Source organism: Dermacentor variabilis, chromosome 7 (assembly GCF_050947875.1).
Source record: "Dermacentor variabilis isolate Ectoservices chromosome 7, ASM5094787v1, whole genome shotgun sequence".
NCBI lineage: Eukaryota > Metazoa > Arthropoda > Arachnida > Ixodida > Ixodidae > Dermacentor > Dermacentor variabilis.
Window position 1 is genome coordinate 129,881,149 of NC_134574.1, and position 17,279 is coordinate 129,898,427.

Genomic DNA, 17,279 nt, shown 5'->3' on the forward strand with positions numbered 1-17,279 from the left:
AATTATTGTACGTCTTTCCTTTCCGTGGCTGCTGGCCGGGTGCAGCTGCTGTCTTGCAACATGGCTGACACTTGGGAAAAATTGAATTACATGCCCGATGCTGGAATGAACCCTCGGCTGCCCAGCACAGCAGTGCAGTGCTCTAACCATCGGATTACAATCGCACGTACACTTCCATCATGCCAACGCCAAATAGCCCTTTTGAGGTGATCGCTGAATGGTATTTACATACTAGGGCACGTATCCATGTCAGGGGATTGGCCAAGTAGCAGGTGGTACATTTAAAATAAAAAATGAAGACAAAGGAGGTAATCCAAGTGCTGTCACATTGTGTAACATGGGTGTGCGAGAGCACATGCTCACACATCCCCTTCACACCAAAGAAGCAGTACTGAAATGGTCAAATTAATAGCATTTCATGAACAGCTTCGCGAAAGCGTCATTCCACACAGATTCCAAAATGTGCATTGGCTCTGCATAGTTCTTGCCTCAACATATCGCAAAATGAAAACATGCATCGAGCTGTACTCAAATTTCGCATTAGGGAGTATTGTAATCGTCAGACATTTTTTTTTTTATGGCCCTAACTGTCCATGTGTAAAACCACCTGGTAACCATCTTGCCTAACGATATGACCACTGCTTCTTCTGTAACAATTTTTCTGCCTCGCCCCCTCACGTAGTATTCCATTTTTTGGAGCCTGTGAGGCTTGTAAATTAACGTATTAACATGTTTGCATCACAACAGCTTTCTGGAGCTATGCAGCACATCAGACAAGGAACACACAACAGCTTTGTCGATTCAAGGTTTCAACACGTCTTTAATCGTTATTGCAGACATTTGTGCGACTGCCACGTTTGACATGACTGCAGCACGCCGCAACAGCTACAACACGTACTTGAACAGGAACAGTTTGCAATGCTTGCACCAAACACCGATACATTTTTTTCGCTCTTCACTATTTACCCAAGATGTCTCCGACCATGGCTGCTGTAGAATAAAGCACCTGGTATATATTTAAATGTTCTGAGCCATGACAGGAAATGGGGAAGAACCTTTCAGGAACCACGACCGTCTTCTTGGCGACAAAGAGCACAGCTTCAGCCATTTTGGGGCAATATGGAGGCTACAGTGAAAGACCTCAAAAAAATTATTGCTACGTAGATAAAGGATGTGAGCAATATGCAACACATAACACTCCACGCAAATGGCAAATCAACAACAACAAAAATAGGCGACTTGTCTGAAAGACGATAACAGAGCTTAAATAACAGCAGTGGCAAAGGAAGAAAGAAAATGGGTAAATTGCATTAAAAATACTTTGGACGTCACAAGCTTGCAGGAGTGATAAAAAGCAGCCACCTCTAGAAACACAATGGCAGTCAACTAGGATCACATATGGCAGTTTGCAGTACGCTTTCAAGGTGGCAGAGACCACCAACCCGTCATCCATGGAAGAATCGCAATTTTGTAGGGAAACTGATGCGAGTGTGTCTCTTTCAACAACGCTATGTGTGGGACTGGTGTTCCGAGACTATGGGCGACTGCCCGCAAATCGAAAACATTCGCTGCTGCTTGCAGCTCAAGACGTGAAAGCTGTCTGTGTCCATCACAGCGTGTCAGTGTAAGAGACGCTGGGATTGTTCTGCAGTTCAAAGACAGTCATCAAAGCACTTTTGACGCTACAGCTTTACAAGTTGTCCCTTTCTAATAATTTTTCGAGATGCAGAAAGAATGGCGAAACACCCAGAAAGAATACTGGAAAGAATACTGAGTAATAAGTAACTCCACAAATGCTAATACTAGCAACCTCCTTCCCACTTCTTCCAAGTGCCAAGAGCTGTACCGCATGATTGATGTGACATTGCAATTCCGGTGCAATGTTCCCTATCACACGCAGAATGTGGCTGCCACATTGCAATGTAGGCATATCATGCAAGAATGAGAAAGAAATTAAGCCTACCAAAATATCCCAAGTAGTCCCACATCCTTGATAGGCTGCCCATTTCCTAAATTCTTTTTCCCTCTTCTGTGCTTCTTGCAGAGCCACACGTACAATACCATGCTGTCAAAACTAGTGACTGGCACCCACAAAAACCAATCACTAAGTCGCCAGTTACTTGTTCAAAGCTCCTGCAAATGCAGCTTCAAGAAAGCCTTTTGATCGGGCGCCAACTGAAGCATTCTAGGATGTTTCTGGCAAATTTTTATGACACTTCCATTGTTGGTTGTGGCCAGTGTATGTCAACACTCAAAAGATGGGGACTTTTTCAGCCCTTAACGTAATGAGGGCTTCCCTTTCTTGGAGGGCGAGTTATGCATTCTGTGTAGCGTGGTTGACGACTCGGGATATTACAATAGGTGGTAGTGAGCAAACTTTCCATATCGATAATCTAATACACATGTTGGGCTTGGAAATATGCATAGAAATGCTCTTACAGTTTCAACCAAACTTTCGATGCATTACAGCACGCTTCAATCATTGAGACCAATAGCTCTCTCAACTTGCAAGTCATTCTTATGTGTGTGAAGTTGTGTTCTGCAAACTTTAAATATTCCACATGTTTCCCCGCCCCAGCCAGTAACCATTAAGAGATAGTCTAGACCACTACACTCTTCTTGCTTCAGACCGACTGAAGATTGTAATGATAGCCTGTACAAAGAAGCTGAACTATGCTAAATACTAAATACAATAAAGCTTACAATCACTGATTCTCTAATTAGGCAAACGACACTAGTCCCATTACACAGTAAAGCAGTGCCTCGCTTATGGTCTACAGGACTGGACTGTTTTGGCTTCAGAGAATAGTCTGACAACAGCGTTACTTGACTATCTAGCCTGAAGCCCTTTTTAGGGCCACACACTTTGGTGCCAATAGCCATGAGCTGTTTGTAGTACGGCAATGCTAGAGCGTCACTCCTGAACATTTTAAAGGGACTGAAAATTATTCAAGAGAACAACTAACGCAACATAGCGGAACTTTAGCAAAATCAGCTTGAGCCCTTTCATGCATGTTTAACCTTTCTCCCACAATCCTTAAAGTAGAGCCTCATTGCAACTCTTGTTGAAGCCAAACAAATGGTCATAGATGACACGGTGCTCCTGCGTACGCAGTTTCACTTACATGAATGACTTCTAATTAAGCCATAGATTTAATCCTTTCGACTTGCATCAGCAAATCCTTTCACTTACAGCATTGACTACGTTTTAAATTTCTAGGCCTGTCACATCCCACAAGACTTTCACATTGTACGCAACCTCCTCAAAAAGCAGCTTAGCAATTTATAACACCAACACACGCTAGTGATCAACAGACAAGGGATGGCTCTGGAGCAAACAATTCATCAAGGGACTTGCTTGTCCTCATCAACGCCACCCAGTGATAAAAGAAATGCTGGTTCCAGAGACAGTTATTGTTTGTTCCCTGTTGATCACTTCAAGTCTCCAGCTTCCGGTGAAACTCTGTCTTGCTCAAATAATGCTAGGAATACAGCAACAAAATGAAGTTTCTTCGGTGGGGGCTACTTCTTTATAAGGCCAGTATTTCTTTCATTTTTCTTTCTTCTTTTGTTTTCCTCAGTTCTATGGAACGGAGCCTCAATGCCTAGGGACTAAGAACCGCAGTGGTTAGATGGACAGTTCAGCATGGACGTCGGTGGGTTGTTGGTTGGTAGAAGCAACAGCAGCGCGTGCTTGCGGTTGACGGGCAATAGGGCCTCCTTTGTCGAAGTCCCACGTGTGGCCGCCTTCTTTTTTAATTCTCCTCGTCGTCGCCCTTGGACTCGTGTGGTGGGGGCAGCTTCTCCCAGGAGGGCTCAACGCCCCAAATCTCGCGGGCGTACTCGCAGATGGTGCGATCGCTCGAGAACTTGCCCGACGAGGCGATGTTGAGCAGCGCCATCTTGGTCCACTCCTCCTGGTTCGTGTACATGGCCGAGACCCGCTCCTGGCACTTCATGTACGACTCGAAGTCGGCCAAGTGGAAGAACCTGACGGATGCGTACAGGCATAAAGACGGAGAGAGTGTGAGAGAAAATAATGTTGTGGCACGAACAAGAATCTACAACGTCTGTGCCTATGCACTGTGACATCGCGGCAAACAGTTAGTGGTGAACTCTGTTCCCTTTCACGTTGCAATGTGTGTGCAAAACCAGGAGGTGCGCAAATGAGGCAGAAAAAGCACAAACATCTCCTTCAAAATGTTACATATATGATTAGCGACTTCGCAAAGCAAGTTTAAATTGCAAATGCTATCAAACCTTGATATATGGAACACGAATATAACAAATTGTAAGTTATAATGAGGTGACAAACGGTTCTTGTCAACATCAGCGTGTAACAAATATACAGTCAATGCTTGTTATACAACGGACTTTGATAATCCAGCAAAAAAGTTCTGTTATATCCGGAGGCCGTTCTGTGCAAAATTAGGCTTGTGGTATGATGCGATATGGAATTGGGGAACTTTTCGTGTATTGCCATATAACACGTAGGCTATTGCGAAAATGATAAAAACATCAAAATGAAAATAAATAACTGTAGATAAACGTGTTTACATGCTAATTGTCTTCCTGTCCGCCATTTTCTGATTGGTGGTTGCTCACAAGTGGCAGTTTCCCGACGCTGGAGCATTTATACACTCGTATAACTGCAACATTAATGGTCAGCACAACGGCCGGGAGCCAGTCGGCCAGTGCTGCCATGCCAGTCATTTGGCTCGATCACTCTGCTGCCGCTGATTAAACATAGACTACAGTGTTTTTTCACACAAAATAGTGGCCTGTAGAATAAACTGAGGTCAATTTTACCTTTTGCGATAAGCAACAACGACTGTCACATCTGTAGCACGAACAAGAGCTGTGTTATGAGGCAAGTTACGCTCAGAGCCTGCATCTTGATGCCTGTGCACTGGATGCGAGACAGCTCGATCGTATAGCATGCCTCGCAGTCTGAACACAATGAATAGCAGCCTCGTTTTTCTTTTTTTCGAAATAATGTGATGAGAAATAAAGCGTTCTCAGAATGATGCATTTGATTTCATTAAAAGTTGTTCTTGAAGTGCCATCGCTTCGAAGCTGGTTAGGCCTAGTGGCAACTGCAGCCAACAGTGGTAGGTGGCGATGAGCCGATTACGTGGTCAACATGAAAACTCCTCACCGGTGCGGCATTGCGTGGCATGCCATTGCGGGAAGCTTGTCGCTGATGTATTCATTGCTTAAGAAAAAAAAATCATGAACCATGCCGCTCTTTAAAGGTGGGTGACCAGCGAAGCTATTTAGCACATGACACAGAGGTGACACAGAATTTTGAACAAAGGTACGAACAGATTTATTGTCTTGATCGGTGGTCATCATGATGATAGGTGAACGCACACATTCTCGTATCGCCTCTGTTATTATTATATTAATTCCATCACATTCTCATACAGTCAGAACTCCTGAGGAGCAATGTGCCTATGAAGAGCGATGGCAGGAAAAGCAACGATAATGCAACCATCACCATTGGGTGGCAAAACACTACTGATGAAGATTGTGCACAAAACGCCAAGTGCATGCGGGACATTGCTCTTCGTAGGAGTATTGCTCCTCGGGAGTCCAGACTATATGCAGCCTCTCCGTTATGATGACAGAAGAGAAGTGAAATTCAAAAATGGTGAACGGCAACTTGTCTTTCTAGTTTGTTTTATGGGGTGTGATCCAATTCTGGCCAGCATCGCAGACATTCTACATAGACAGCCAAGGACACAGCCGAGACAGCTTTGATGCCATGTAATGGAATACATTTCCAGCCACCTGGAAGACGTATGGAAGGCGTTTCTGCGACGTGACGCCACCTCACGGCGACAAGAAAAAGTTGAGAGAAGCACACATTATTTCAGTATTTTAAGTCTGCACCTGCAAACCGATGGAAGACGCGATGTAGCTTACGTTAAGTGTGCAGGACAGCATGTCTAGACAGCGCGTTTTCTTGTGTGTCATCAACCTTCCTGTAGACTTTCCAAGTGTCCTGCTCAGCCGCCATCTTGTTTGGACAGGAAAGTAGCCTGCATCGTTTTGTTTTTACTTTGATGCTGTCTTCATGAAGCTGCCTACTTTGACATCTTCATGAAAATTGGAACGAGACTTAAGATGGCTGCTGTCTGCTTAGCTGTCTACTTTGCCGTCCACGGCGAGTATTGGACCACAGCAATACATTCGCATGGACAGCGGAACCACTGCCCCCAGGAGCCGGAGGAAAGTTGACACGCATGACGTTTTGACGGCATCGCCACCATAGGAGAGCGGAAGGAAAGGAAACTACATACACAGGTGCTTGGAATGCTGACAAAGAGGGTGGTGTGAACATAGACATGGCCAAAGCAAGTCGGCCTATTGGGCTAAGATCCGATGGTACTATGTGACACACCAGAGGAAGAAGGAGAAATACCAGCCCGTCTGGCAGTAGCTGTTGCAAGAGTACCAGAGGGTGTCCATGGAGGCAATCGTTGTCGGGGCGTTTGGATTGTGGAACCCTAAGAACGACCAAATCATGCGCCGACTCTGCGGCCGCAAATACCTGCAGCCACAAATACCTGCGGCTCTTTAAAAAGTTCGCAGTGAGAGAAACGATTGCTGCATCACGCAACATTTATGCTGAGCACATCACCGGCAAGTGATGGAGAATCACTAGGTAGACATGCACTACACTGACACACACTTCTATTCCAGCACAAAAACTTCCAAAATACCCAACAAACACTAAATGAACACATAGCTTCCTTCCTGCTCCAACACACCAAACTCTATTGCAAACAAACAGTCCTTTTTGGGAGAGCAGTAACAAACATTCTTTCAAAAACATCTGTTCTTACCCTTGTGCCTGGGACCTCCTTGGGTCCCAGGTGTTGTGACAAGGGTAGTTCAAACTAGACGAAAGGGGTTAACCGAGGGGAGCGGCTTAAATTCATCATCAGCCTGGTCACGCCCACTGCAGGGCAAAGGCCTCTCCCATACTACTCCAACTACCCCAGTCATGTACTAATTGTAGCCATGTTGTCCCTGCAAACTTCTTAATCTCATCTGCCCACCTAACTTTGTGCTGGCCCCTGCTACGCTTACCTTCCCTTGGAATCCAGTCCATAACCCTTAAAGACCATCGGTTATCTTCCCTCCTCGTTACATGTCCTGCCCATGCCTATTTCTTTTACTTGATTTCAAATAAGATGTCATTAACTCGCCTTTGTTCCCTCACCCAATTCGCTCTTTTCTTATCCCTTAATGTTACACCCATTATTCTTTTTTCCATAGCTCGTTGCGTCGTCCTCAATTTAAGTAGAACCCTTTTCGTAAGCCTCCAGGTTTCTGCCCCGTAGATGAGTACTGGTAAGACACAGCTATTATACACTTTTCTCTAGAGGGATAATGGCAACCTGCTGTTCATGAACTGAGAATGCCTGCCAAATGCACCCCAGCCCATTCTTATTCTTCTGGTCATTTCAGTCTCATGATCCGGATCCGTGGTCACTACCTGCCCTAAGTAGATGTATTCCCTTACCACTTCCAGTGCTTCGCTACCTATCGTAAACTGCTGTTCTCTTCCGAGACTGTTAAACATTACTTTAGTTTTCTGCAGATTAATTTTCAGACCCACCCTTGTGCTTTGCAGGTCAGTGAGCATGCATTGCTATTGGTCCCCTGAGTTACTAAGCAAGGCAATATCATCAGCGAATTTCAAGTTACTAAAGTATTCTCCATTAACTCTTATCCCCAATTCTTCCCAATCCAGGTCTCTAAATACCTCCTGTAAACACGCTGTGAAGAGCATAGGAGAGATCGTGTCTCCCTGCCTGACGCCTTCCTTTATTGGGATTTTGTTGCTTTCTTTATGGAGGACTACGGTGGCTGTGGAACCGCTATATATATATTTCCGTATTTTGACATACGGCTCGTCTACACCCTGATTCCGTAACGCCTCAATGACTGCTGAGGTTTCGACACAATCAAATGGTTTTCGTAATCAATGAAAGCTATATATAAGGGTTGGTTATATTCCGCACATTTTTCTATCACCTGATTGATAGTGTGAATATGGTTTATTGTTGAGTAGCTTTACGGAATCCTGCCTCGTCCTTTGCTTGACAGAACTCTAAGGTGCTTCTGATTCTATTTGCGATTACCTTAGTAAATATTTTGTAGGCAACGGACAGTAAGCTGATCGGTCTATAATTTTTCAAGTCTTTGGCGTCCCCTTTCTTATGGATTAGGATTATGTTAGCATTCTTCCAAGATTTCGGTACGCTCGATGTCATAAGGCATTGCGTAAACTGGGTGGCCAGTTTTTCTAGAACAATCTGCCCACCATCCTTCAACAAATCTGCTGTTACCGGATCCTCCCCAGCTACCTTCCCCCTTTGCATAGCTCCCAATGCTTTCTTTACTTCTTCCGGCGTTACTCGTGGGATTTCAATTCCATCTAGACTATTCTCTCTTCCATTATTGTCGTGGGTGCCACTGGTACTGTATAAATCTCTATAGAACTCCTCAGCCACTTGAACTATCTCATACATATTAGTAATGATATTGCCGGCTTTGCCTCTTAACGCATACATCTGATTCTTGCCAATTCCTAGTTTCTTCTTCACTGCTTTTAGGCTTCCTCTGTTCCTGAGAGCATGTTCAATTCTATCCATATTACACTTCCTTATATCAGCTGTCTTACGCTTGTTGATTAACTTCGAAAGTTCTGCCAGTTCTATTCTAATTGTAGGGTTAGAGGCTTTCATACATTGGCATTTCTTGATCAGATCTTTCGTCTCCTGCGATAGCTTACTTTAGTTTTTATTAGTCATATCATAAGAAGACAACAAACACTGACACCAAAGACAACATAGGGGAAATTACTTGTGCTTGATAAAGAAACGACAAATTAATGGAAATGAAAGTGGATGAAAAAACAACTTGCCATAGGTGGGGAAAAATCCCACAACCTGTGTGTGTGATGCTCCACCAATTGAGCTACCATGGCGCCGTTTCCCCATCCACTTTCTTGGGTATTTATGGTTCCTAGTAGAACTCTGGGAGTGTTAGCCAGCGCCATCACTCGCAGACCTTTGCGGCAAATGTGGAACATCTTTTGTGCCGCAGGCGTCACGAGAATGTGATCTTTTTGGGTGGAGGCAACCGGTCAATAAACCCCAAGGGCGCATTGCAGCTGTATGCAGGCACTACCACAGCAAAGTATGTTGTATTTACATCCATCTGAACAATACATGCCCAAAAATGTCTGTTGTAGCCGATAGTCCATTAAAAGCTAACTATGTTGCATTGACGATAGGTGCAGACCAACCTAAGTGAGAAAACATTGGTCCGTTATATGTGAAAGTATGTTGCATGCTATCTTGCACACAGTCCATTCCTGTTGTAACAGGCGTGGACTGCATGCCTATAACGAACATCAGATGTGAAGGTGTTTTCGTGTCGGATGAGACTTCACTGTAGCGTGGTTCACCTGTACACACATTGCAAGCACGTATAGTTGCACATTGCTCATGTTCCTGAAGAAGTGTGCAATATGAATGAAAATGATGCACACAACAAGCATGGTACCGCAACACATAACACCTAACCTTCTCCAAGAACACAAAGCTTGCCCAGGTAGACAACTGTGGTGTGTGTAAATCATGCAGACGCACCACATGACAAATGCAGCTGGGTTAAGCCAAACAGTTACCTGTCATGGTTGAGCAGCATGTCGGTGAGGTCATGGAAGAGGCTTGGATTAGTTGGGCTGAAGAAACCACTGCTGATCTGGTCAATGGCCTTCTTCGCTTCTGGCAGCTTGTTGTAGTAGTCCCAGGCATTGTAGCTGGAGCAAGAGTTCATGACATGAGACACATGTTCCACGACAGGCATAAGTGGACTGAACACCAGTAGAATGCAGGATGCTCAAAATGTCAAGGGGGAAAGCTCCCCTTAAAGACAGGAAGCTGGCCCAAAAACAGTTCAGTTTTGTTATTTGCAAGTCTTCGAAACCCTTAGTTTTCATAGGATTCATACCACAACATTCCGAGACCCTTCATTTTCACAATAATTTGTAAGTTACGTCACATGACAGATGCTTTGAAATGTATTTTCTTGATTTATCAGAACAATTTTGACACACTTGTAATTTCGGACAAAAGATAGCTTCTGCTCTATTTTAGCTATTGCAATTCTTTCTTTACTGAAAATATAGATGCATGCAGTGTGCACTAAGCCAAATTTTAGCAGAATATCTTGTTCAGAAAATGTTTTGATTAGTTGTGTCTAACAAGTCAAGATCACAATTTTTCCAAGAAACCTTGATGGGCTCCCACTCTAGTTTAAAACTGACTCATTATATTGGTTACTACCTTAGTGCACACCTTAGAAGTATAACACAACTGCTTGTTGGCCTAGTTGGTGCTTGGTAAAAGGCATGTTTTTTTGCTGCAAGTTAAAACACACACAAAAGGAAGACACATAAACACACACTTTTGTGAGTGTTTTAACTTGCGGCAAAAAAAAGACCGTCATTTAGAAGTTCTAGATTATTTCTATATTTTAACCAATGTGTTCGGTTTCTTTGTCTAGATTCTAATTTACCTCTAGGCAAAAGTACCCCGTTTCTGCGGTATATCAGGTACCACTTGCCCTAGGACAAAAAAGAAATACAATTTCGGTATCACCACATCCAGACATACACGGTCCGCAAATTTGGGTAAGATTTATCCATAAATAGTAAAGCTGGCATTAAAATGTAGCATCCCCCCTTAAATTCCAACATACTAAGCTGTTCCTGAATGTAGGTTCTTAGGAACGGTAATGCAAACTGCTGTCACCAGGTTTGGCTGTTTAAAGTAGGCCGACCACCTCTGCAACCACAATAGCAAAATATGTTTGGCATCAGCAAAGATGTATGCCACATTTTCACGAAACCTTTGTGACCATGTGAATGTAACATGAATTTAATGTAATGTTAATGTGAAGGGGCACTTGGCAACTCATGAAATGTTTTTTAATTATATTAGAACAAATACTGTAACACATGCTCGCAATATGCGATGCAACAGGGGTTCCCAATGGTCCACGATTTTGTGAGAGGCCTTGCAAGACTCAACCTTCGAATCTCCTGTCAGAAGCATGGATGCGCGACATGCTTATTAAAATATGTGCAGCTTGGAACAGTCAAATATGACCCGACTTTCCAGTGACTGTTCTTCCTGTTTGTGAAGACAATGTTACAGCGAAGAGAGCACATTCACTATCATTAAACAGAACATGGAATACAGGGTTTGTCTGTAAAGTAACGAGACTGGGTCTGGTAAAAAGAATTTATCGATCCGATTAGTACATATCAAAATTCTTCAAAACAGTCTCCTTTGAGCGTCGATACACACTGCCGATGTGATTCCCACACTGCAAAGGATCCCTGGAAGTCAGCTGCCGTAACCTCTTTCAGAGACTCTGTGACGGCTTGTTGGATGGCAGGAACATCACTGAAATGGTGACCTTTCAGGCTTCTCTTGTGCTTTGGGAACAGGAACAAGTGCCAGGCTCATATCGGTGCTCTATGGTGGCTGCGGCAAGGTTGCGGCCCCTATCTGGGCAAGGTAGGCGGTCCCAACGAAGATGGTGTAGACTGGAGTGTTGTCGTGGTGGAGCTTCCTGCAATCGGCAACCTTTGGCCATTTCCGTTTGATGGCTCCGTGAAGGCACTCAAGGACTTCTTTGTAGAGCACGGCATTGACTGTTTATCCCGAAGGTACAAATTGTTTGTGGACCACCCTACACTTGTCAAAAAAGGCAACAAACATTTTCTTTACCTTGGAATTCGACATTCTCGCTTTGTTGGGCCATGGGGAGTTCGCGAGGAGTACGCAGTGTGTCACTACAAACTTTGGCGCTTGGTTCTGAGGTCATACAGTAGCACCCATGATTCGTCGCCCGTTATTACACCATTTAAATATCCTGTTCGCTTTCTAACTGCATCAACATCTCACAGGAAATGTCAACTCGTCATTGTTCTCGTTCATCACTCAACACTTTTGACACCAATCTCGAACACACCTTCTGCATGTTCAAATTTTCAGAAATAATTTCATGAAGCATTGTTTTGCACATGTTGATGTCTTCGGCGATTAATCTGACACTCAAACGACGATCAGAGTCCAGGAGGTCATTTACTTTGGCCATATTTTTGTACAAATCACTTGTCGAAGGGCGTCCACATCGCTCCATGTCTTCAATAACCTCCCGTCCGTTCTTGAACTGACTGAATCACTGGAAAACCTGGGCCCTTGACAGGGTGTCGTCTGTGTAAGCCTCCTTAACCAAGGCAATCGTCTTAGAAGGTGAAAGCAAAATTTAATCACATACCACTGCTCCAGCAAACGCTCCATTTTTGATGTTTTCTGTCGTGACAAAAACTCTAAAACAGCTTTCGCACCACTTCAGATCCTCACTGTGTCAGAGCTCGGATGTGACTGCCGCCTGGGGCGTTACTTACCTTAAAACCCCCACCACAAATCCCGCCTCCAGGGAGCGTGATACTGGGGTGACTGCAGCGCCACGTGGCAGGCAGTCTCATTACTTTACGGACAAACCCTGTACGTGGAACAGAACAAGTAGAGTTTGCATCAAGGCGAACTTCTGCTTGGTTTGTAACAAATGGAACACTCATTAAAAATAATCACAGAATGAATTTTTGCAGGCAGGAAACAACAAGTAGCCTTCACCGTCACCCAGCCTTTCTGCAAAGAAGAAATGGCAACTTCAGGTCCAACTGTGGCTTAGCCAGAAGAGCAGTCTAAAACTGTTTCCCGCATTTGGGCTTCTGGTATTTGGAGCTCGCATCCAAATATAATGCAAAGGCGTTTTTTTCTCGCAAAGAAATCTTGTGCTACCATTCATACAAATATAGTAAGCAAGTGCAAGTCGTCTTTCACCGATTCAGCAGCTCTGCACACGAGTGACTCATGAAAATCAACGAGATTCAAACAGCACTCACCCCCTCTTCTTGAGGTCTTCAACTTCTGGCTCGGTCATTCCAAAGATGAAGATGTTCTCTGGGCCCATTTCTTCTTGCATCTCAACATTAGCACCGTCCAGGGTGCCAATGGTCAAAGCACCGTTCAGCTACAAAAAAAAATCACGTACATGAAACATTTGTAAAGAAAGAAGAACAAACCGTTCACATAAAGTCACTGCTCAGAATGCCATGTTTTTTTTTTTGTACATAACCTTCCCCCACATGTAAGCTATGCACACTTAGTTCTTAATGCCTGAAACAAGAGAAACTGACGCCACTGGAAAGCAAGGACTGGCTGCCGTCTGAGGAAGGGGAGGACTGGGGGTTAGTTTCCCGATCCCCGCCACCCCTGTACCCCATCAAGGACATAATAAAGTTTTATCTCTCTCTCACGCAACTACTTAGATAAAGTGTGGTCATGCTGCCACTGGCAGTGACCACTACTGAGCGAGTGGACAACCAGAAAGCTTAAGAAAACACTTATCTTGCAACTTCGCAACTGATTTACAGCATACACAACATTTCTAGTGACAAACTTTGTACACAGAGTGCAATGGTGAGCCTTTCAGCAAAGCACTCTAGCGACTGTAGAGTGAAAGGGCATTTATGCAGGAGTTATCAGTATTAGATTATTCAATCAGACTTCAAACTGACGTTAGAGTGCTGTCGAAACATGCTTCCTTTCGGTTGCCTGTTGCACTTGCCCTGCAAAACACGTCATGCATGCCGCCATGCAGAGGCCAACGAACAGAGGTGACATGTGGTATATGTGGCATGGTCTCGAAGGTCAGAACCTACCTACCTAACCTAACAACTCTTTTGCAGTGCCTCGTTCGAGGTGGTGCTGCAACCCAATAACACCAGCAAGGTTACAGCCAATGCGCGACTTGGCCTCCATGACAGAGTACACGTGCCGTATCGTGGTACATTCGACCAGTCACTGAACATCGCCACATCTTGAAAAAATTTCGGTGAAAAAAATTCGACTGCGGCAGATCATTCCAGCAGACCAAGGGGGGCGACTGAAATGAACCACTTGAATGTAGCTGGGGTGCCCAATTTTGACCAGTTGAATGTAAAGCTCTCCGATAGGCTGCTCAAGAGCGCTAGGAGGCAACCAGTCGAATATACCATTAGAAACTGTTGTATACGTCAAGTCCCTTCCTTGTCTGCCTTGTGGCACCGTGCACGTTGGATCTTGACAGGCAGGCACAGTCCTAAACAATCATGCGCACTGAGGCAGTTGAGCAATTGACACCAATTCAGAGTTGTTGGCTGTAGTTGCTCCGTGCATTAAGTCTAAGCCAAACCGAGCCAGTGCCTGTAATTGCAGTCATTCATAAAGTTGGTTGAAGCGTTGAAGAAACTCACATAGCCACATCGCCATCTAGGAGCAAGTGTGAGAAACATTATGCTCGGCCGTAAAGGTGAGGTGCAAAGGCAGCACAACACGATGCATGGACACTTGACATGAGAGGTAAAAAAACACAATGAAAAAAAAAAAAAGCACGCCCACGTAAATGAGAAGAAACGGACAATGAAGAGGAGCATATTTATGTTGAGTATACACCAACTGGGCTCGCGGCAAGTCCTGATAATAGGCATTGCAACACCCAGAAGCTACAAGTGAGCTAAACTAAATACATGAAGTGGCAAGGCAACAAGAACGTCAGAGCAAGGAGACTAACCATGAACTTCATGTTTCCAGTGCCTGAAGCCTCTGTGCCGGCGGTGGAGATCTGTTCGCTGAGGTCGGCGGCCGGGATGATCTTCTCGGCCAGGCTGACACGGTAGTTCTCCAGGAAGATCACCTTCAGCTTGTCCCCAACCACAGGGTCGTGATTCACCACGTTGCCCACCGCAATGATCAGCTTGATGATCTGCTTTGCTATGTAGTAGCCCGGAGCCGCCTGCATCATCACATCAAATCAAATTGTAGGGTCTACATCTCAATGCAAAACACTGGTTATCAGGAATGCTGTATAGTAGTTGGGGGGTACCGGATTAATTTTGACCACCTGCGATACTTCAATGTACATTAACACCTTTGTATTCTGACCCCATTGGAGTGTGGCTACTGCAACAAGGAGTCAAACCCACAATTTTGTGCTTGGCAGCAGAACGCCGTAGTCACTAAGCCACCGTGGCTGTGCCTACATCATCCTGCATAGTGCCAGTGACAACATCACTTGGCATTCCAATCAAGCACGCTGACTCTGATCCTCAACAGCACTGGAGCATTCTTCAGCATAAGTTAACAAAAGCAAGGAATGAGACACCAAAGAATTAACTGAAAGATAAGAGATTCAGTGCCGCTTGCATGTGTACCAGAACAATTTCCATTTATTTGGTTTTTGCTTACCAGTAACGCAACTGCATTTGTGTGCCAAGAAACCATACAGTGTCCGACTTTAGCAGCGAAGGGGGGTAGTTGGTATCTCATGCAGAAAGCAGCAAAAAGCTACAATAAAAACCTGTGCAGGTTCCTCGGATAGCCTTTGCACAGATAAAACAGTGGCACTTGCTTTACTGTTGTCCGACCAGCAGATTCTCACTGAACCGGTTGCCTTTTCACTTGGCACTTCACTGTTCACTGGTTGGTCAACACAGAAGTGGCCTGCATCACTGGAAACCTCAGCTGTGCCTTGATGCAGCTGCCCTATTTAATGCGACTAGCATTCTTTGGAAAGTTCACCAAGTTTGCAGTACGTCTGTATGCCTGTTTGTTTGTGTCTAACCTCTTTGATGCCAACTTGGATCACTCACTGGGTAGTTCATGTCCTAATGAGTAGAGTATCGGGGCTGCTGTTCTTAAGGAACCGGGTTTGAAACGACCCAATGGACCAGCTTAGGTCACTGGGTATGTGGCATGTGCTGCTCTTGGGTCATTAGGTATTTTTGCACTGGGTATGCCATCATCATCATCAGCCTATTTTATGTCCACTGCAGGACGAAGGCCTCTCCCCGCAATCTCCAATTGCCCCTGTCCTGTGCCAACAGATTCCAACTAGTGCCCGCAAATTTCCTAATTTCGTCGCGCCACCTAGTCTTCTGCCGTCCTCTACTGCACTTCCCTTGTCTTGGTACCCATTCTGTTACCCTAATGGTCCAACGTTTATCTAACCTACGCATTACATGACCTGCCTAGCGCCATATTTTTCTCTTCATTTCAATTACAATGTTGTCTATACCCCGTTTGCTCTATGATCCAAACAGCTCTGTTTCTGTCTTTTAAAGTCATGCCTATCATTCTTCGTTGTATCTCTCTGTGCACAGTCCTTAACTTGTTCTCAAGCTTCTTTGTCAGCCTCCAAGTCTCTGCCCCATATGTCAGCGCCGGTAAAATGCACTGATTGTATACCTTCCTTTTCAATAACGGTAACCTTCCAGTCAGGAGCTCACAATGTCTGCCGTATGCAATCCAACCTACCTTTATTCTTCTGTGAATTTCCTTCTCATGGTCAGGGTTCACTGTGATTAGTTGACCTAGGTAAACATACTCCTTCACAGACTATAGAGGCTGACTGGCGATCCTGAATTCTTGTTCCCTTGCCCGCCTATTCATCATTATCTTTGCCTTCTGCATATCAATCTTCAACCCCACTCTCAGACTCTCTCTGTTAAGGTCCTCAATCATTTGTTGCAACTCGTCTGCAGTGTTGCTGAATAGAACAATGTCATCAGCAAACTGAAGGTTGCCGAGGTGTTCGCCATCGATCCTTTCTCCTAAACCTTCCCAGTTTAACAGTTGAATAGTTGTTCCAAGCACGCAGTGAATAGCCTTGGAGAGATTGTGTCTCCCTGTCTGACCCCTTTCTTTATAGGTATCTTCCTGCATTTCTTGTGTAGAATTAAGGTGGCTGTGGAATCTCTGTAGATATTTTCCAAGGTATTTATGTAAGTGGTCTGTACTACTTGATTACGCAATGCCTCTATGACTGCTGGTATTTCTACTGAATCAAATGCTTTTTCGTAATCTATGAAAGCCATATAGAGAAGCTTATTGTACTCTGCAGATTTCTCGATAACCTGATTAATGACATGGATGTGATCCATTGTAGAGAATCTCTTCCTGAAGCGCACCTGTACCCTTGGTTGACTAAAGTCCAGTGTTGCCTTTGTCGTATAGGGGCTAATTTTGGTAAATATTTTATATAATACTGGGAGTAAGCTAATAGACCTATATCTTTCAGTTCTTTAATGTCTCCCTTTTTGTGGATTAGTATAATGTTTGCATTCTTCCAGTTTTCTG

The 17,279-nt window shown here is 44.4% G+C and overlaps 1 protein-coding gene across 2 annotated transcripts in view; it reads right to left on the minus strand.

Annotated features, from left to right (window-relative positions):
* Positions 1-1,766: 1,766 nt before the first annotated feature.
* LOC142587921 (glycogen phosphorylase-like) overlaps positions 1,767-17,279 on the minus strand; it is a 59,446-nt gene continuing 43,933 nt past the window's right edge. For both annotated transcript variants that reach the window (XM_075699294.1, XM_075699295.1), the window contains 4 exons: positions 14,716-14,937; positions 13,007-13,134; positions 9,710-9,844; positions 1,767-3,990 (listed from right to left, as the gene is read on the minus strand). In XM_075699294.1, the coding sequence (XP_075555409.1) occupies positions 3,756-3,990; positions 9,710-9,844; positions 13,007-13,134; positions 14,716-14,937 (720 nt within the window). In that variant the 3' untranslated portion in view covers positions 1,767-3,755. The remainder of the gene's footprint in view (positions 3,991-9,709; positions 9,845-13,006; positions 13,135-14,715; positions 14,938-17,279) is intronic.